Source organism: Gymnoscopelus braueri (assembly GCF_963280865.1).
Source record: "Gymnoscopelus braueri genome assembly, chromosome: 4".
NCBI classification, from domain to species: domain Eukaryota; kingdom Metazoa; phylum Chordata; class Actinopteri; order Myctophiformes; family Myctophidae; genus Gymnoscopelus; species Gymnoscopelus braueri.
The window spans coordinates 29,140,420-29,159,696 of NC_137605.1; the positions used below are offsets into that span (position 1 = coordinate 29,140,420).

Genomic DNA, 19,277 nt, shown 5'->3' on the forward strand with positions numbered 1-19,277 from the left:
CTCCATAATTTGTACAGTCTCAGAGTTACAGATCTGTAAAGGTACATTTGGAACCCCCCCAGGGAACCCTGAGAGTCCCTGGACCCCACTTTGAAAACAAACCACTGTAGCCATTGACCATTATGGACTAAGCAGCCCGCCTTAGGTTGAGATTGTAGTAGCAAAGACTGCAAGCTTGCTCAGACCAGAATCTGCATTGAATGCTAGCAAGAGCCTATACCGTTTTGAATAATCTCTCAGACAGCAGCACCACTGCCCTAAACATGTAGTGTTGTAGGATAAACGCAGAAGCACCCAGGAAGTGTACAAAGAAAGGGGGGGGGGGCAAACCGAGCTCCTGTTTTTACTCCAAAAAGGGGGCGGTGCCCCCAGAGGCAAAAACAAAGGAGGATTATTTTTTTTTCCTGTACCGAATGGATTCCCAGATTGTGAATAGTGTGAACCTAACAACGAAATTGTTTATTGAACTTGACATTTCCAAATAACATTTACAGCGAAGTCTAATGCCTGCTACTATGGGTAATCAGAAGAGTGGGCACCAAAACATTGTGGGCACTAGCTAAATCTGGGCAGCTCAGAAGAGTGGGCACCAAAACAAAACCTGGGAAATCCGGGCACCAAAACAGAGTGGAAAATTCTCAGGTGCCCTCTCTTCCTGTATCCCTACCACGATTCAGTTTTGAACTAAAGCAAAAGTGCACAAATTGTGCTACAACACACCCTTGTCAATATTAAATTGTGATTGCAGGGAATAAAGTAACACTCTTCTTGTCTTAATGTTCTGTCTTTATTGTCATGAATAATCTTTGGTCAAGAGCAAACTACTGGATCAGTAATTTATTTACATAAATGGGTAAAAAAAACAACTAAAACAGAGTAAATGGTGAAAGCATGAATTAGTAATTTCAGTGCATAAAACTATGACTCAATGGCATATCTTTACAAAACCTTATATAGACCTAATTGAACATTTTAAGTCACCAGTTAGTTAAGCTTGGAAGTTTGAGAGTATGATTCTTTTTCACAGGCAATTTAAATGTTTATTTATCCAGAGAAAGTAGAATGGGTCAGAAATAGGCCCGTTGATAACAGTGAAATGAGTGTTTCTTCTTGATTATGAACTACAATTAAAAAACATACATTTAACATTCTTATCCAGAGTGGCTTACAAAGTGCAAGATCAGCGTAAGCGGCATGAACCCTGGTAAACCAACCGATGACCTTCTGGGCACAAACCTGGTTCTTTAAAATCCAAGTACCACATTCGTTAAGGGCATCATGGTAGTGTCAATGTGCTTCATTTGCCCCCTCTTCCTCTTTAAAATGAGAGCTTATATTTTGCTTCCTCACCATATCAGCATAGAAACCATCTTTCTTCAGAAGCTCGTCGTGACTCCCCTCCTCCACTACCGTGCCATTATCCAGGACAATTATATGATTGGCCTTCTCTACCACACTCATTTTGTGAGATATCAACAGCACAGACCACTGGTCGGTCTTTTTCAACAAGGCTTCATGAACCTGTTCAGGAAAATAGGGAATTAACGTTAAATACTGAAGAATAATACAAAACAATAAATAATATAGAGTAAGTAATAAACCTTTCAAGTCACACACCACGCCAACTGTAAAAAGTCCAAATTTCAGCATTTGGCCAATGGCTAGTGGTAATAAATAACAGAAGGTTTTTCTTACGTTATGTTCAGTCTCTGTGTCCAGGTCACTGGTGGCATTGTCCAGTATCAGGATCTTAGGCTGTCTGATTAAAGCTCTGGCAATGGCAATACGCTGCTTCTGGCCTCCTGAGACCTGGCCTCCCTTTTGTCCCGCATCTATAGGTCAAAATGATATAATGTTAACATACAGCCTCGTGACTTATGCACCGCAAATACTGTAGGGACGTACGTGCATGCATGTCACTGAACAAGTATTGCAATAGGAAAAGGTTTTTTTTTCTTTCTCCGAACCAGAGTTGCCAGGCCAAACCTGTTTCATATCCATCTGGAAGGTCAGAGATGAACTTATGAGCACTAGCCAACTCAGCGGCCAAGCGCATCTTCTCATCAGAGGCATCCACGTGACCATATACGATGTTCTCTTTCACGGAACGTGCAAACAGCACACATTCCTGGCTTACCACAGCGATCTAAAAACAAAACAGGAACAAAACAAGGAAAATGTAATGGCTGCCTGCCTGTCAAATTCTTGATCCCTATTTAGTGTTCAAGGGCAGTTAATGACATGTTCTCATACCGACATCTTGCTACATGCAGAATATTTTCCTGCACATCTTCCAAATTGGTTACATGTCCGCAATATGGTGAATCTCAAAGGTTTAATTTAATTAACATCCAAAAGAGCTTCTTACATTTTACAGATTATTTGTATTGGTAAATAATTAGAAAATATTATAAAATATTTGAATGCTTGCAATCATTTTCTCAAGAGTTAAGTGTTTGGTGAAATGGTGGATATGTAATTTTGGAATCAGGTTTCTGAAATGTAAATGCAATTAGAGTATTGCTGCGATTGGCCACCTTATCGCGTAGGTACTGGTCCTTGTAGCACTGCAATGGCTTTCCATCCAGTAGGATCTCTCCAGTTTGGGGCTGATAGAACCGTTCCAGCAGCCTCAAACATGTGGTCTTCCCTGAACTATTAAGCCCAACAAGAGCAGTGACCTGGCCTGGTTTCATCTCCAAGCAAACATCCTGCAGTGGAAGTTAGATGAATGAGAAGAATGTAGATGCATTTTTTTTCATCGTAAGTGATCACTTGCAATAAGCATATAAGAGTTTGTCTTGGTGACATTAGTTCAAACTTAAATGGCAACACAAAGTCATGTCACTGTACAAATATCAATAAGCTATGGTACGAGGGTGTATGATAGGACCGGATATGATAACATTCACTATACTAATTTCTGTAGACGTGTATACCTTTAGTGTTGCTTCTTTTTTGCCAGCATAGGCAAATGTGACATTTTTGAACTGAACATGTCCATTCAGATGTTCAGGCTCCAAAGTACCTTCCGGGGGCACTTGGGGCTTTCGATCCAAATACTCAAAGATCTTCTCAGATGCACCGATTGCCTTTTTCACCTCTGGATAACAACGCATGACAGACTAGAAGAGAGGATGCAGATTAGGGAGCTCACATAGGCAGATTCATGGTAAATGATAAGTTATCTTTTACAAATAATAAAGACATCTTGCAACTCTTGTCCTTGATATCCAGACTGGGATGTGCACATTATTTTTGGCAATGGTCTCACCTCCACAGCAGAGGCAAATTGTAGCTCATAAAGGATGAAGGACACCAGGGCACCACTGCTCACAGTCCCTCTGGTCACCAACACACCTCCATAATACAGAATACAGACCTTCAGGATCAAACCGGAAAACTAGGAGGACATAAATAATGTTCTTTGGCACAAGTCTCACATAGCTTTAAATGCTTGTTTTAATCTGCTTTGCATATAACCTGGGTGGGATTTGCCACATATTTGAGTCAATTTCGTTTTTTTCCCCTCTGTCTTACATGACAATCTGAACCATCCACCTGTCACTCTAAACAAGCTTAAAAATATATATCAGCTGAATACTCACACTATTGGCCATGGTGGAGAATGCATAGGCTGCTGCTTCCTTTTTATTGAGGTCAAAAGTATCGTCTAGCCGCTGGCGGTACCTCTCTGTCTCACCATCCTCGTTGGCAAAGCTCCTCACCGTCTTAATGCTGGAAAAGACTTCAGTGGCCACTTGGTTGGCTTTAGCTAGTGATTCTTGAACCTCTGCAGAAAGTTTCTGAAGCATGGACAAAAAGTATTGATTGACTAACTTAATTTATTTGGCATTATCGTATTTTCAAATATGGACGATTATACTTGAAAATAAAAAGGGTCGTACATGAACAAGAAATAGAGTCTAATTATGTTCATGGCCTCACTGTCCCATCTTTAGCTATCGGTAGCAAGTTACTATGTGTGCAGTTTGTGAACAAAGCCACACAAATCACAATTCAGTGTTCAGAGGTGAAGCCGCCCTACACAGCCTTCAGACATACTGTGAAAACAACTGAAAATGTATGAGGCTCAAACACAATCAACAGGAATAGTTAGAATGAGGAGTACTGGGAAGACAACTTCACCTGGTGGAATTTTCCAGAGAACTTTGGTATAACCCAGATGAGGGGAAGTCCCATGCAAGTCAAAAGAGATAGCTTCCAGGACTGGCAGACCATGTAAAAAAAGACAAAGCTGACACGAGCAAAATACCACATCAAAAGACTCAGGTCCTCACTCAAGGATTCACTCATTTTGTTGGTGTCGTTGGTAATACGTGACACAATTTCACCTAGAACAGGAAGCACATACAGTATTAGCACCATAGAGTTTAGATTTAACGTTTTTTAAATGTTAATACAAATACATAATTTATATAAATATTTCAGAATACATGCACAATGAATTATATGGGATATATCAAATAAACATTTATGGCCTTTCCAAGTCTTTTTTTTTTGTCAATGACGAACCCTGTCCATGAAGCCAGCCCTATGTAAGCCTGGCATAGCAAGACTAATATCAATGCAATTATCTTTTTTTACTCTGGCAGATTCGTCTGGTTTCCAGGCTAGCCCTATGTGTGCAAAGTATTGGGAAGTTGACTTGCCTGAATTACTGGCATCAAAGAAAGCAATCTCCTGTTTCAGCACAGACTGGAAGACTATACCCTGGACTGAAGTATGGATGCGACTCATGGTAATGTTATACATGAGGTCGCACGCAAACTCAAACACAGCACTGGAGGAGATAGCAAAAATAGTGAGTGAGTGGAGACTGCAAATTGTAACCACTTTCAACCTGGCATCCCAAAATCCTTCAATATTTTTCAAAATTATTCAAATATTTTCAAAATGTTTGGAAAATAGCAGATCTGCAAACTCACAACGCAAATGCGTTGTGAGCTTGTAGATCAGCTAATTTTGAAAATCCTATGTATAAAATATGGCTAGTGGTTAAAGAGCACAAAATATGACTAATTACAACTAGTAGTCTATTAATAATAAGAAATATAGATAAATAGTAAATCATAATAATACATTTTCAATAGTTATGAAATGAGCAACCTTATGATGAAGACGTCTTGTCTACCAAATCATAATCTAAAACCACTCAAACAATACAAGCAAGTTTGAACATATTGTTACATGTGAGCAATGCCTTTTGCTGTCTTTGTGGCTCAACAAATACACAACGCTTACCTTGCAACAGTCATCAGTGTCATAACTGCAATGGCTGAAGTGAAAGCATCAGGAGTCTCTTCATTCATGATCCAGTCAGCCATGCGGCCAGTATACTGAGGGATAGCCATCTCGCCTGAGGACACAGTGCAGACATTTTAAGTCGACATACTGTACATTTGGAGCAACAGAATATTTAGAATTTAGAATAATTAGAAGGCACAGGTTTGATCCCTACAGTACCATCACATCATCCTGTTACAGGATGATGTATCTAACCCTGAACCTCATCCTGCTCCAGGTGTTACTGCCCCTGTCCGCTGACCTCTCATCATGTGACAAGCAAACATGTAAGTGTTATACATTATGCCACAGGATGTGTGAACAAAATGTAAAGTAACACATTTCTAGTTATGAAAACCTGATGCTTAAATTCCTTCTTTTTTTTTTGCATTATCTCTAGCAAAGAAAACTGTCTGCACATTTCCTTACATTCAGGGTTGATCAGGCAAGCACAGATGGTTCTGCTAGCTAAACCTTTGCAAGTAGAAGTGGATAATAAGTCTACGCAGCCCTAGTGAACGGACTGATGAATCATAAATCTAGTAGTTTAACCAACTAAAACTTGGCACTTTGCAAATAATTATGCATTGCTATTAACACAGCAACAATAATTAATGATTAACTTTTGAATAGGCCAAGGTGAAGACCCACGTACCCCAGGAGGAGAGAGCAACCAGAATAAGCACAACAACAAAGCGATTAGTGTAGGGCAGCATGTATGCCATCAGTCTCTTCAGGGAGGCCCCACTGCCACTGGTCTCCTTTGGTTTCTCACGGGTCATCTTCGTTAAAAGAGGCGAGATGTAACCACTCCAGTAGGCCCAAGCCACTACTGTTATGACATAGTTCGGTAATAGCTGTAAAACAAATGAGGGGTTTCACTTTAAAATTCATTTCATACATGCTGGTTTAAGGGGGGTAAATGTTACTTTCACTTTAGTTTTGTGAGCAATTGATATTTTGATATATTTGATTCAATTCAGTTATTGAAAATAATTGACTTGGCTTTGTTTATTTTATAGCATTACAACTTACAGTACATCATTTACAAGTTCAAGAAATATGCATCAGTGTGCTGTTGAAACTAATGTAGGCGTCAGTGACTCGATACGAAGAGTGTCTGCTACATGTCTAAATTAATTGTAATTGTAACCTTTCTCTATATACCTTATATTACTAAATTTACGTATGTATGTATGTATGTATGTATGTACTGTATACTATGTATGTATTTATTTGTGTGTGTGCATGTGCGTGCGTGCGTGCGTGCGTGCGTGCGTGCGTGCGTGCGTGCGTGTGTGTGTGTGTGTGTGCGTGCGTGCGTGCGTGCGTGCGTGCGTGCGTGCGTGCGTGCGTGCGTGCGTATATAATAATTATAATCATATAATCATATAATATTAATATCATTATATTTATGATGATATTATTTGATATTATTTATACATATATAAAATTACACAGCAACTACACACCCTTTCCCAGGAGTACCACCCCCACAAATGGTCCGAGGTGGACTGACCCAGCACCCAGAGAAGGCTGATGTAGACTGGACAGAGGAAACACAGGACCCCAATGCTCTGGAGCCCCGCGAAGCCATTTATCCATGGTGGGCTTCCAGGGTAGGTGAAGATGAGGAAGAGCAAAAGGCCGGCCCTGGCCAGACCTCCACCCCACAAAGTGATGAAGGGATGATGGATGAGGAGAGGGGAAAACTGGGCTGCGCCGATTGTGTGCACCACACACACATCCAGGCACAGCAAAAGTGGATAAAACAAACAGCTCATTTTCCCCACCATGCCACACAGGTTCTGTAAGAACAAGGTGTGAATTTTAATTCATGCATCCACAAAACAATCCCTGTTCTAAATTGATACAGCAGGGCTTTGGAATACATAGTTGTAAGGCTCTTATCTCAAAACACACAGGTTTAAGGGGGGTAAATGTAACTTTCACTTTTGTTTTGTGCTAGGCAATTGGTATTTTTGGATTCAGGTCAGTTATTGAAAATCATTTTCGGTTTCGTTTATTTTATTGTATACCTCACAATTGTGAAGCTGTAGCTGAATAATGACTGTTACCTGGCATATAGGTTTTTCTCAGCAGACATGGCATATGCTCAGTGGTGTAAAGTAACTAAGTATATTTACTCAAGTACTGTACTTAAGTACAATTTTGAGGTATTTTTTACTTTAGTATTTCCAGTTTCAGTACTTTTACTCTTCTACTCTACTCAGAACCAAATATTATATTTTTACTCCACTACAATTATTTGAAAACTTTATAGTTACTTTGTAGATTTCGATAAATATTACAAATAATCGGCCATTTGAAAATAGCCGATCTACAAGCTCACAATGTGTCGTGACTCGTGATGCACATTGTGAGCTTGTAGATCTGCTATTTTTAATGCAATTTATACATCTGAAAACTTGTAAAAATGGGACATTCTGCATAATGAGTACTTTCTACTTTTGGTACTTTAAGTACATTTTGATAACAATACTTTTGTACTTTTACTCAAGTACATTTTGAGTATTTCTCCACATTGCAGTATTGATACTTTTACTTAAGTAAAACATGTGAGTACTTTTTCCACCACTGCATATGCTACAACTACAACCATATTATAACTCTATGGCTTCAACTCATAGAGTTAAAAATAAGCTTCAACTCCATAGCCAAACAAGAACTAAGATTTGACTCTCCGCGTAATGCGCATGCTCAGCGTCCACAACGAAGGGGTTCTGGTAAGTGTAGTCGTAAATACAGCATATTCTGCGTCTATGTACATTTAATAGCTGGCATTTGTAAGTTTTCAGTACAACTGAAATCGTAAACCCAACTTTCTAGCTGCAACATTATTGAAACAATGTTTTTGTGTTAGCCGAAAACGACCCAATATTTGGGTCAGGCGCTCATATCATGTCTAGATACGGAACAGCTCTACACGAGCACAGGCGACCATGGTCGCCAAAAGGCTTTCTTGTAAAGAATAAGAGTAACAACACAATGTAGAGACGCTAAATTAAGTTGCAAAAAAGCTAAGTTTAAAGATTCCTCAATACGAAACGGTAACATACCGAGTTCTTTTTCACATCCAGCGTTTGCGTGGAGGATGGATCGTCCAGGATCGAGAGGTATTCTAACTCTCAACTGTTGTTGTTGTTATTGTTGTTGTTGTTGTTTTACTCCAGAGTCCAGACTAATTAAAATAGTATCTAGATTATTTCCCTGCTCATTTAACCATTCGGCGATCGTTCAGTCAGTGCGCGCTTTTGCTACGACTGTGGAACAATTGAAAGTGAAAGTATAAAATAAGATCAAGCCTGCAATGGAAATCCCCTCGGATCCCATGCATGGTCTGTCAAGCGGGGACATGGTGGCTCCTAATCTAACCACATTCTGTTGGCCTCGGTTGGACTGCTGCGCCAGTGTTTCCCCTGTTAACAACCCAGACCCTAAACTATAGGTTTTTACGGTTACATTATTATTTGTCGCCACAAATAATAATGGTTAAAAAGGATCATTTAAACAACAAACTTCAGGTTGAAATGCATATTTCGTGTGCGATGCTGCCACCGCGTGGCCGTGCACCATGCTGCACACTGTGCCATGTTTTGTGAGAGAAATGAGCAACCAGGTCTAGGAAAACAAGACCAAAAGAAGCAACTATACGGTATAATGAGCACTTTAAATCTAAATGCACCGGCTATTAAAAAAAAAACTCTTGCAATAAAATGTGGAATATTTGGAATATTTTTGAAACATTTCAACAACACAAATCTTGCAATAAAATGTGGAATATTTGGAATATTTTTGAAACATTTCAACAACACAAATCTTGTATGGGGCTCACAGGCTGGCACAACACATTTTTAGATGGGGGTTAGGGACAAATACATATTAAATTGGGGGTCCGTGACATGAAAATGGTTGAGAAACAGTGTTTCTCAACCATTTTCAGTCAGTGTTTCTGAAACACTGATTTAAACGACATCAGGAAACAAGCCCAAATCTGCAGCAACTACACTTTCGAAACAAGCCCCAAAAACCGCAACCACCACAAGAAAAAGAAGGCCAGCGTCGCTTGTAATAAGCGGACATGGCAACATTACACTGTGCATACTTATCCACATCAAACAAAGCACTCCTTTCCAATTCGCTCATTCCAGACTTGGTTTGTCGTGCGTATCTTTGTATGTAATGTTGCAGAAGACATTTTGTACAAAGCCTGGAAACATTTAGACCTGATTGGTTTCCTTCATTAGGCCTTATGTTAAAATGATCGTTTTGCCATCAAGGATTTAATGTAAGACAGCTGACATAATGCAGCGATGTCTGACGTCCCCCAGTGGTTCTCAACCAGTGGTGCGGGGACCACCACTGGTCCTTGGGGGGGGTTCCAGGTGGTCCCCAGCTAAATGATGGAGAGTTGACCAAATGGACCCTTATAGTTATTTAACTCTAGAGAGTGTAAAATGAAACCATTTGGACCCTTACGGCCCGTAAGGGTCCATTTGGTCTACAGCATGGATTTGTGGAAAAAATCTTATCCAACGACAACAAAATACTCTTTAAGTTTTGGGTCTGAGAGGCTAAATCTCATCAAATGGTGGTCCGTTGCTCAAATGCCGAATAAATAATGGACCTTGATATGAAAAAGTTTGAAACCCACTGGTTTAAAAAGCTATACCAGTGTAAAAAAAAACTTAATGTAGCTTCACTATCAGGCTTTTATTAATACGTGGACACATTGTTATTTTCCACCTCAACAGTAGCCTCGGTCCCAGCCTCACTTATCTGCCTCAACAGCGAGTGCGCACGCTCAGACCAGTGTTGCCATGTCGGCTTATTATAAGCGACTTTGGGCTTCTTTTTCTGTGAAGTTGCTTGTACAAATTGGTGGTTGCGGTTTTTTGGGCTCGTTTCTAAAGTGTACTTGCTTATTAAGGCTTGCTTCCTACATTTAATTATTATTTAAACCAGTGGCTCTCAAATATTTTCATGAAAATGTTTTGTGCCCAGGGAGCATTTGTTGTTAGAAAATGTTCCCCAAAAAATATTCCAAACGTTCCACATTTTATTGCAAGACTTTTTGAAAATAGCAGATCTACAAGCTCACAACGCGTCGCAGGTTTAGAGTGCTCATTGTGGCCTAGTTGTTGCTTCTGTTGGGCTTGTTTTCCTAGACCTGGTTGCTTGTTTCTCTCGCAAAACCTGGCAACGCTGGCTCAGACATGGCAGCTGCCTTTTTTGGGAAGCAACAATTCATACCGTTAGTTTCAGGTATTTTTTATTTGATTAAATAAGACGACAATCATTCGTCGACGGGCATTTAGGATTGAAGCACTGTGACTAGTCGGCGTGACAATGGAGTGAAGTGACAGTGTTTTGTGAGAAGCCTCGATCTGGATGGAACCGACGGGTCTACGAGACGTTTTCAACTGTATAACATTGTGTAAGCAATAGCATAATACGCCCAACGAGAGTAATCGCTATGTTGGCACGTCAGCCTGAATCGACAGTTAACGAGAATAATTCACCTCCTTCGCACACAACTAGGTGTCTAACGTAACAACGCTGTTGTTACATTGTTGTTTTATTCCTTCTTTTTTTTGTGTGGTTCTCGAAAGCTTCTTCAGGCCCATGCAGAACGGATCATGTAGGCCTGGTTTTTTACATAGTTACTGTACGCGCGTGACGTTCCACATAATCACATCTGGATTCGGATGCAGTGGTGTTGGAAAATATGAATTGTGTATACATTTAAATGTGTAGATCGTGAGTCTTGGATTGCTCTGCTAGAACAGTGGTTTTCAACCTTTTTTTCATATCAAGGTCCATTATGTATTCGGCATTTGAGCTACGGATTCACCATTTGATGAGATTTAGCCTCTCAGACCCAAGACTGATTTTGTTGTTGTTGGATAAGATTGTGTCCACAATTCCATGCTGTGTTGATGTGGTACCATAGGAGAGATAACAGGCAAATGTTGATCAAAAATAACAATTCTTCTACATTCTCTAATTGTGTAGACTTTTTAAATTAAGTAATGCAATGATTTAACTCTTGAGAGCTTAAAATGAAACCTTGGTTTCATTTTACACTCTCAAAAGTTAACTATCTATAAGGGTCCATTTGGACCCTTATAGAAACAAGTAGGCGCTAGAAACAAGTAGGCTTAAAGAAGCTGTTATTTCTCTTTTATAGCCTTTGCTGCAATGGACGATTTCGGTCATCCAAAACATCCAAACAACAATGTTCCCCATCATCCCCCTCATATGCATAGAATGCCTCCAATCACCGATGCAGCTGGAATGCACCACCACATCCAACATGGTCAGTATTCATTATGTGTTTTGCAATGCTTTTCAATGACACATGTCAGGAATTTTACAAATCATAACCAGGTGTCATTTGTTGTTTTTCCCAGGGCACTTACACATCACTGATGGAAGCAGGAATTTTCATTTGGAGAAAGATGCCATTTCCAGAAAACAGTGTCATCACTCTGTCATTTCTGACCCGCAGGCACTGATGATTTCCCAGTGCCCACCACATAACTCTGTTATTGATAATGGTAAGCGATAGAGTTGTTGGAGGTCTTGTCCTCACTGAACATCACTTTTTTAAGAACCTACTTGGTCTACTGGCTCAAATGTTTATGACTGAGTCCACACATCTTTTTTAAATATAACTTATAACATTCATCAAGTATTTGTTTAACATAAAAAATAAAATTATGGGAAAAGGGATAACATGCTCAGCCTCGGATATGGCAGCTGAAAGTGGGAACAACGCTTCATAACACGTTTTCATATCTGAATAATGAATAATAGGCAGATAGATACAGCAGGGCAGAAAGGTAAAACTCGTTCCTAAACCCCCTGCTTTGATCAAGTCATCAAAGTCCAACTCCCAGACAAGTTCTGATGCAATGGCCATGAGTGACATGTTCAGGTGTCATCCTCATCCTTAGTTCATTTTGAATCATCGGCATTTGTGAAAACCTTCCACACATGTTTTGGTGAACAATTATGAAATATGTACTGCAGTGGCAGCTTTAGCTTTTTCTGTTTTGAGTTAACGTTTTGCTAATCTGAGTTCCCAGAAGTTTTCGCCAGCTCTGGCGAGGAACAACGTTTTGCAGACCCGCTAAGTGCATGTTGCTCCATGTAGACAGTGGTAAAATTGACATTTGTAGAAAAGAAGAAGGTATGGCCGTGCACTGTAAAGTAGCTCACAAAATAAACTTTTATTGAGGACAATGTTTCAACCTATACAGGTCACCTATTAGGGATGGGACAGTTAAAAGGTTAACCGTTTAATCGGAATGAGTGTCACTAACCGTTTAGGACTTAATAACATAAATTAAATCAAATAAAAATACATCAAATATTAACAGAATATAAAAGGGATAAATAACTTAAATATAATCTATAATTGTTCCTCATACAATATTTTACAATACCTTTATAAAGAGAAAACATTTGAACAGAAGAAAACAGCCTTGCAGAATGATATATAGACCTAATGTATGTTACAATACATGGTGTAGGCCGTATTTGAACTGCCCACACATAGGACTTCAACTTTATTTATTGAGATGACGTCATAAACGGTTAACCGCCCACAGTCGAAAGGTTAAACATTTACCAAAAAAGGTCAAAAATGCCCATCCCTATTCAATAGGTGTGTTTAAATACTCAACCAGTGGGGAGAGCCACACTCAATCCAAAAGCAGAGCAGCTCCTATAGTAATTAAACACAACCCAACAGATCTATAGGCCCAAGCTGCACCCACAAATGGCACACTGTGAGCATACAGATCTGGCAAAATGACAAGTGGCAAAAAATGCCAAATAATAAAGATAAGAAGAGAACATTTCTCCATAAATACCAAAGAGGGAATCAAGGGTGGATGTGGTTAAGAACACATCTCTATATAACACGTTCAAAGACAAGTATAAATAATAGCACTGTCAAAAATAAAGGAGGGATGTCAACTAAATGCTAAGAACACCTAATGGATAATAAACAAACAAATGAATAAGAAAACGACCAACAAATGTACAAAAATATATAAAATGTAATACAAAAAATTATAACAGAAAAATCTCTAATTTAAGAAAATGTTATTGCAAAAATGTGTAATAGAAAATTATTTAATACGAACAAAAGGTCAAGAAACTGACATTTGACCTGCCTAGTACGCTCTACAGGCACATCATTGCGTGAATTAATCAGTTAATTTACTAATTTACATTTACTCAAAACATTTTTACATTAATACATCTTAAAGGGGTAGTTCACCCCCCAAATAACTTTTTTTCTATTGATTACTCACCCCATGGAGCCTTGAATTCATGGATATTTTTTTGTTTTTGTCGCATTCCTTCCTTTATTATTTGATTATAATAAATTTAGCCCCATTGATTCCGGTAGGAGACACAAATGCATTTGTGTCTCCTACCGGAATCAATGGGGACACATTTATTATAATCATTTTCCCTTTTTCTATGTGATTCTCAAAGCTTAGAATGGTCCGAGAATGGATAATGCCACTGCACCACTAACATTACGCATAATCACATCTGGATTCGGATTCAGTGGTGTGTGTAAAATATGAATTAAAGTATTAAAATTTGTAGGCCTACTACATCATGAAGCAGTAGGCTGATAGAAGCTGTTACTTCTCTTTTATAGCCTTTGCTGCACTTGGGGATATTGGTCTCCATCCAAAAAACACCAACCATGGCCCCCCTATACATAGACCTACAGTCACAGAGGCAGCTGGAATGCACCACATCCAACAGGGTCAGTAGTATTCATATGTGTTTTGTAATGTTTTTCAATGACACACATCAGCGATTTACAAATCATAACCAGGTGCCATGCGTTGTCTTTCCAGGGCACTTACACATCACTGATGCAAGTAGGCATTTTCATTTGGAGAAAGATGGCACTTCCAGAATACAGGGTCACTCTGTAATTACAGACCCACAGGCACTGATGCTTGCCCAGTGCCCACCACAGAACTCTCTTCCTTTAGTCCTTGATAATGGTAAGTGATAGAATTGTTGCAGGTCTTCACATCACTTTGCTACTGTAATGTAATGCACAATCTATGTAAAGCGCTTTGGATAAAAAGCGCTATATAAATGCACCATTTACCATTTACTGTATGAACCTGCTTGGTCTTCTGGTTCAAAATGTTCATTATTGAGTCCACATATTATTTGAAATATAACTGTGTTAGTTCATTAAGGATTTGTATTACATGAAAATAAAATACTGATGGGGAAATAAGGAAGCACATGCTCATACATGGCAGCTGCCAGTGGGAAGTAACACTTCATAACGCTGGTTGTAGTTGTTTGTTAAATAGAGAACAAACTCATACATTTTGGTTGAACACTTGAGCAACTGTCAGTGTGACAGTGGAGTGAAGTGACAGGAAATTTGTTTTGTGAGAAGCCTCAATCTGGATGGAACCGAGGGTCGACGAGACTTTTTCAACTGTATGACATTGTGTAAGCATATAAGCCCAACTAGAGTTATTATGATGCCACTTTCTTTTTTTGAATTTAAGCTTCAGGCCCAGAACGGATAATGGTACCACTAACGTTACGCATAATCACATCTGGATTAGGATACAGTGCAGTGGTGTTTGATAATATGAATTAAGATCTGTAAGCCTGCATCGAATACATTGTCTTGTGCAGTTGCTTAAAGAAACTGTTCTCTTTTTATAGCCTTTTCTTCAATGGAGGATATTGGTCTCCTTCCAAAAAACACCAATGTCCCTCATATGCATAGACCTACAATCACAGATACAGCTGGAATGCACCACCACATCCAACAGGGTCAGTATTCATTATGTGTTTTGTAATGCTTTTCAATGACAGCAATATCAGCAATTTACAAATCATAACCAGGTGACATGTGTTGTTTTTCCAGGGCACTTACACATCACTGATGGAAGCAGGAATTATCATTTGGAGAAAGATGTCGCTTCCAGAATACATTGTCACTCCGTAATTACAGACCAAATGATGATGGCCCACTGCCCAGTCTGCCCACCACAGAACTCTGCTCCTTTCGTCCTTGATAATGGTAAGTGATAAGAGTTGTCGGAGGTCTTGTCCTCACTGAACATTACTTTTCCATGGACCTTCTTGGTCTACAGGTTTTAATGTTTATGATTGAGTCCACACATTATTTGAAATATACTTTTTGTAGTTCATTAAGAATTTGTATTACATAGACATCTAATTATATGGATCTCGGGATCCACATGGGAATGGCATGGATCTCAGACTGTTTATGCTAAAATAAGGAAGGTACGAGAATAATTCAATGCAAGCACGTATGGCCCGTCAGTCTACCTCCGAGGCAGACCCTCTTGTCCTCAAGCAAGCACAAAGTTGACCTATTGATATTGTAGATTAGAACATTAGCTGAATGTCAAGAGATATGCCCATAGGTATCACTTAAGTTGTAACCAGTTAAGCCCTATATAAGTCATATGACAAATAGAAAAAATAGCCGTCTTCCTTATTTTTGAAAATGTTAAAAATGTGAAAACTTTTGAAATTTCTTGACATTTATTAACTAGATGACTAAAATAGTCTGAAAGTGGTTAATTGATTGTCCTAAATGACTTGCTGCTATGACTTGCTGCTAAACAATTATTCTACTTACAGCACGCCTTAATATGCCGGCCAACAGTGGGAGCACTGCTTCGGAGAAAGCAGGACCTGCCAGGAAGAAAGCCAAATCCAAATCCAAATCTAAATCCTCCAAACCCAGAGTGGCTGAACCATCTAAGTGGAAGCAAAACCAGCAGAAACAGCTGAGGATGGAGGGCAAAGCCTATGTAAGCAAACGAAAAAAAGATGGTGAAGCTGTGAAAAAACAACCAAGGACAATAGGATCATCATGCACCTCAAAAGCATGCAAGAAAGCCTCCAATCGATTTTGCCATGACTTTAAGGAAGAAATCAGACAGAAGATGTTCGATGGCTTCTGGCAGGGTATGAATTGGTCTCAGAGAAAGATATTTATCGCAGGATTAGTGGACCGGGTCTCGGTGGAGAGGACACGGGCAGCAAAAGAAAATTCGCGGAGATCAGTCTCAATGCGCTATCATTTGAGACTCAATGGCAAAAGAAAACAAGTTTGTAAGCACATGTTCCTGGCTACTTTGGGAGTTGGAGAGTGGTCTGTGCAAAGCTGGGCCCAAAAGAAGTATTTTAACAAAAAGACTGAGACACAGAAAAAGAAGATAAAAAAGAAGCAGGAGACTCCCCAGACCACACAAAAAGAGACTGGTCCAGTTGTAGCCACAACTACTAGCCAAGTAAACCAGGAAGGTAAGTTAATAATTAGCATATACACTGTGTATACTTATTTAGCTGATGAAAAAACAGTATGGAAAATTATTTTTCCATCATGATATGAATAAAACTGTTTTACATAGTCACTCATGGTGATATAAGAATATGAATATTTGTTATTGGCCACACTATCAACCATTTTCAACAATACTTTTTTATATATTATAGTAAATATTAATAAATGGTAGTTTTTCACAGTATTGATGACTTTGACCTCTTATTGTAGAACACGACAATTCCTCGGACCACGACGAAAGCTTACCATTGGAGCCAGTGGAGCAGGAGCAGGAAGGGCCTTCCAAAAAGAAATCCAGAGTTGCCAAACCACTGCAATGGAAGCAAAATAAACAGAAGCAACTTAGAATGCAGGGTAAATCGTATATCACTAAAAGAAAAAGAGATGGCTCCTCCGTGACTAAGGAGCAGAGGAAAATGGGAGCAGGGTGCGCCTCCAATGCATGCAAGAGAGCATCAAGCCGCTTCTGTACTGACATCAACGAAGACACAAGGAAGGAAATCTTTGACAAATTCTGGAATGGCATGAATTGGACAGAAAGAAAAGTTCATATCGCGGGACTCGTTGACCGTGATATAGTGGAGAGAACACGAGCACCGTGGACACAGTCAAGAAGGACAGTGTCACTGCGCTATCACTTGATAGTTGCGGGTGACAGAAAACAAGTTTGCAAAAAGATGTTCCTCTCTACTTTTGGGGTTGGGGAGTGGTCTGTGCTCAACTGGGCTCAAAGCCCAACAAACCAGCAGACAGATTCAGCTGAAACCTTGGCAAAGGAGAAGAAACTGTTGCCAAGGAAATCTCCAAAAGCTTCGGAGCACTCAGTCCTGAGGGAGTTCCTCGAGAGTCTACCAAAGGTGCCCTCATACCCTGGCAGCACTTCTGTCAGTAAGCTGTATCTGGAGCCAGTGTTCTCCAACATGGCCGATGTGTACCGACACTACCAAAACCACTGTTTAGAGAAACAAACCAAACCTCTCTCCCGACAGGTGTTTTGCGTTGTGTTTAAAAGAATGGATTTGGGCTTGTGTGATCCCAAGAAGGATCAAAGTTGTTCTACTTATAACTCAGCGGGGAACTTGTTCAATGAGCTTTGGGAAGAATACTGCATGGAAAGTGAAGCCGCAGGGGGGCCACATCCACAGAAAGCTGTAGTCCAATAGCAGGGGCATCACGCACGCCTCAATTCTGAGTGGGCACAATTGGAGCGGGGGGCATGTAGGTCTTTCCCCAGAAAAAAAAAAGAAAGAAAAGAAAATGACACAATTTTCTGCTCATATCTGCATGTGACGTTTGACATTATATTCAAAGGCTTTCGGCGGATTATTTTAAAACTTCACTAAATAGCTCAGTAATCTCCAACTTTACATTAGGGTAAAATACTGTATATATTTAGAGATTTTAATGTCAATTATTTGTGCTGTTATTGTTATTATAACTATTATTATTCACTAGCTTCTGCAGCCATGTATCATGTAAAAAAGCTAAGTCTTGTCCGCTTCAACCAAACATTTTAAGGGGCATAAATTCACATACAAACACTATATTCACAATGCAAGTTAATTTAGAGAACAGAAAACCACAGACACAAGGAACCAGCCATCATGGTAATAGTTCTATTTTCAAACAATGCATAGGAATCAGAACGTGTACAGATGAGACAGCTGACACCACAGTATTTTTAGTATAGATACAGATATTTTCCTTGCATCTTGACCTGGAAATATGAAATGGAATTCACTGGTTTGCTAACTATAACCTTTGATGTTGGTAAGAAGATATAATCTCTCTTTTACTAATATTAAGTGGGATGCTTTGCAGTCACAAGTCATGACTAGCCTTCTACTGTAAGCTACTGGATTGAGGGATAGCTAACTACTATAGTAGGTAGCAATGACATAATTACATATTATTTCAAAAATAATAGTACTGTCAACTCCTCCCCCCCTAAATAAAGAAAACGTGGACCCTCAGTTTCAAGGGCATGACGCCACTGTCCCATAGGGATGGTCAAGAGCAGACATTTCATGGTTATACATTGAGTTAAACATTGTGTTGTGTGCCAAGAATGCATCATTTGTAATATTAATGTGTTAATTGTTGTGAAATGCATGGTAGAACCTACTATATGTGAATTGATGTAATGTTCTGTTTGGGGTCAAATGTTTTGCCAAATCAACCATCTTAAATTGGATTGTCATTAATAGGTTTGTTAAGCATTGGTTGTGGTTAACCAAAATACATTGCTGCCAGGAACAAGTCAACAATATTTGAAACAATCTAATCTTATAAGTAATCAAAAGGCTGTTTTAGTTTGTGGATTGAATTAAGTGCAATTATTTGTCAGATTGTTCTTTATAATTTAACTTCTTTGAGATAGTGTAATTGTTCCTCAGCCTTTTTCAGTTTATGAGAAAATGAATAACATGATTCTTTGTTAAATCATACCAAAATATGTTTATCTTGATTTGACATTTAAGAGAATCTTAATAAAGGTCATTTGGTCAAATTCAAGCCACACTCTGTTCTCTTAACTATGATGACATTCTGCGTT

At 39.2% G+C, this 19,277-nt stretch overlaps 2 protein-coding genes across 2 annotated transcripts; one reads left to right on the forward strand and one right to left on the reverse strand.

The window, feature by feature from the left end:
- Window positions 1-774: 774 nt before the first annotated feature.
- Window positions 775-8,740, reverse strand: tap1 (transporter 1, ATP-binding cassette, sub-family B (MDR/TAP)). The gene is made up of 13 exons (XM_080425510.1): window positions 8,388-8,740; window positions 6,780-7,115; window positions 5,963-6,164; window positions 5,266-5,380; window positions 4,674-4,804; window positions 4,150-4,355; window positions 3,609-3,806; window positions 3,275-3,403; window positions 2,940-3,125; window positions 2,538-2,711; window positions 1,987-2,146; window positions 1,696-1,832; window positions 775-1,521 (listed from the first exon to the last, which is right to left on the reverse strand). Exons 2-13 carry the CDS (start codon window positions 7,101-7,103, stop codon window positions 1,288-1,290), a joined length of 2,196 nt encoding a protein of 731 aa, XP_080281636.1. The 5' UTR covers window positions 7,104-7,115; window positions 8,388-8,740; the 3' UTR covers window positions 775-1,287.
- On the forward strand, window positions 8,026-19,232 carry LOC308083249 (uncharacterized protein). Its single transcript, XM_080425509.1, has 9 exons — window positions 8,026-8,054; window positions 11,519-11,647; window positions 11,742-11,888; window positions 14,015-14,125; window positions 14,220-14,372; window positions 15,064-15,174; window positions 15,269-15,424; window positions 16,015-16,683; window positions 16,934-19,232. The coding sequence occupies exons 2-9, from the start codon at window positions 11,530-11,532 to the stop codon at window positions 17,884-17,886; spliced, it is 2,418 nt and encodes an 805-aa protein (XP_080281635.1). The 5' UTR covers window positions 8,026-8,054; window positions 11,519-11,529; the 3' UTR covers window positions 17,887-19,232.
- The last annotated feature ends 45 nt before the right edge of the window (window positions 19,233-19,277 follow it).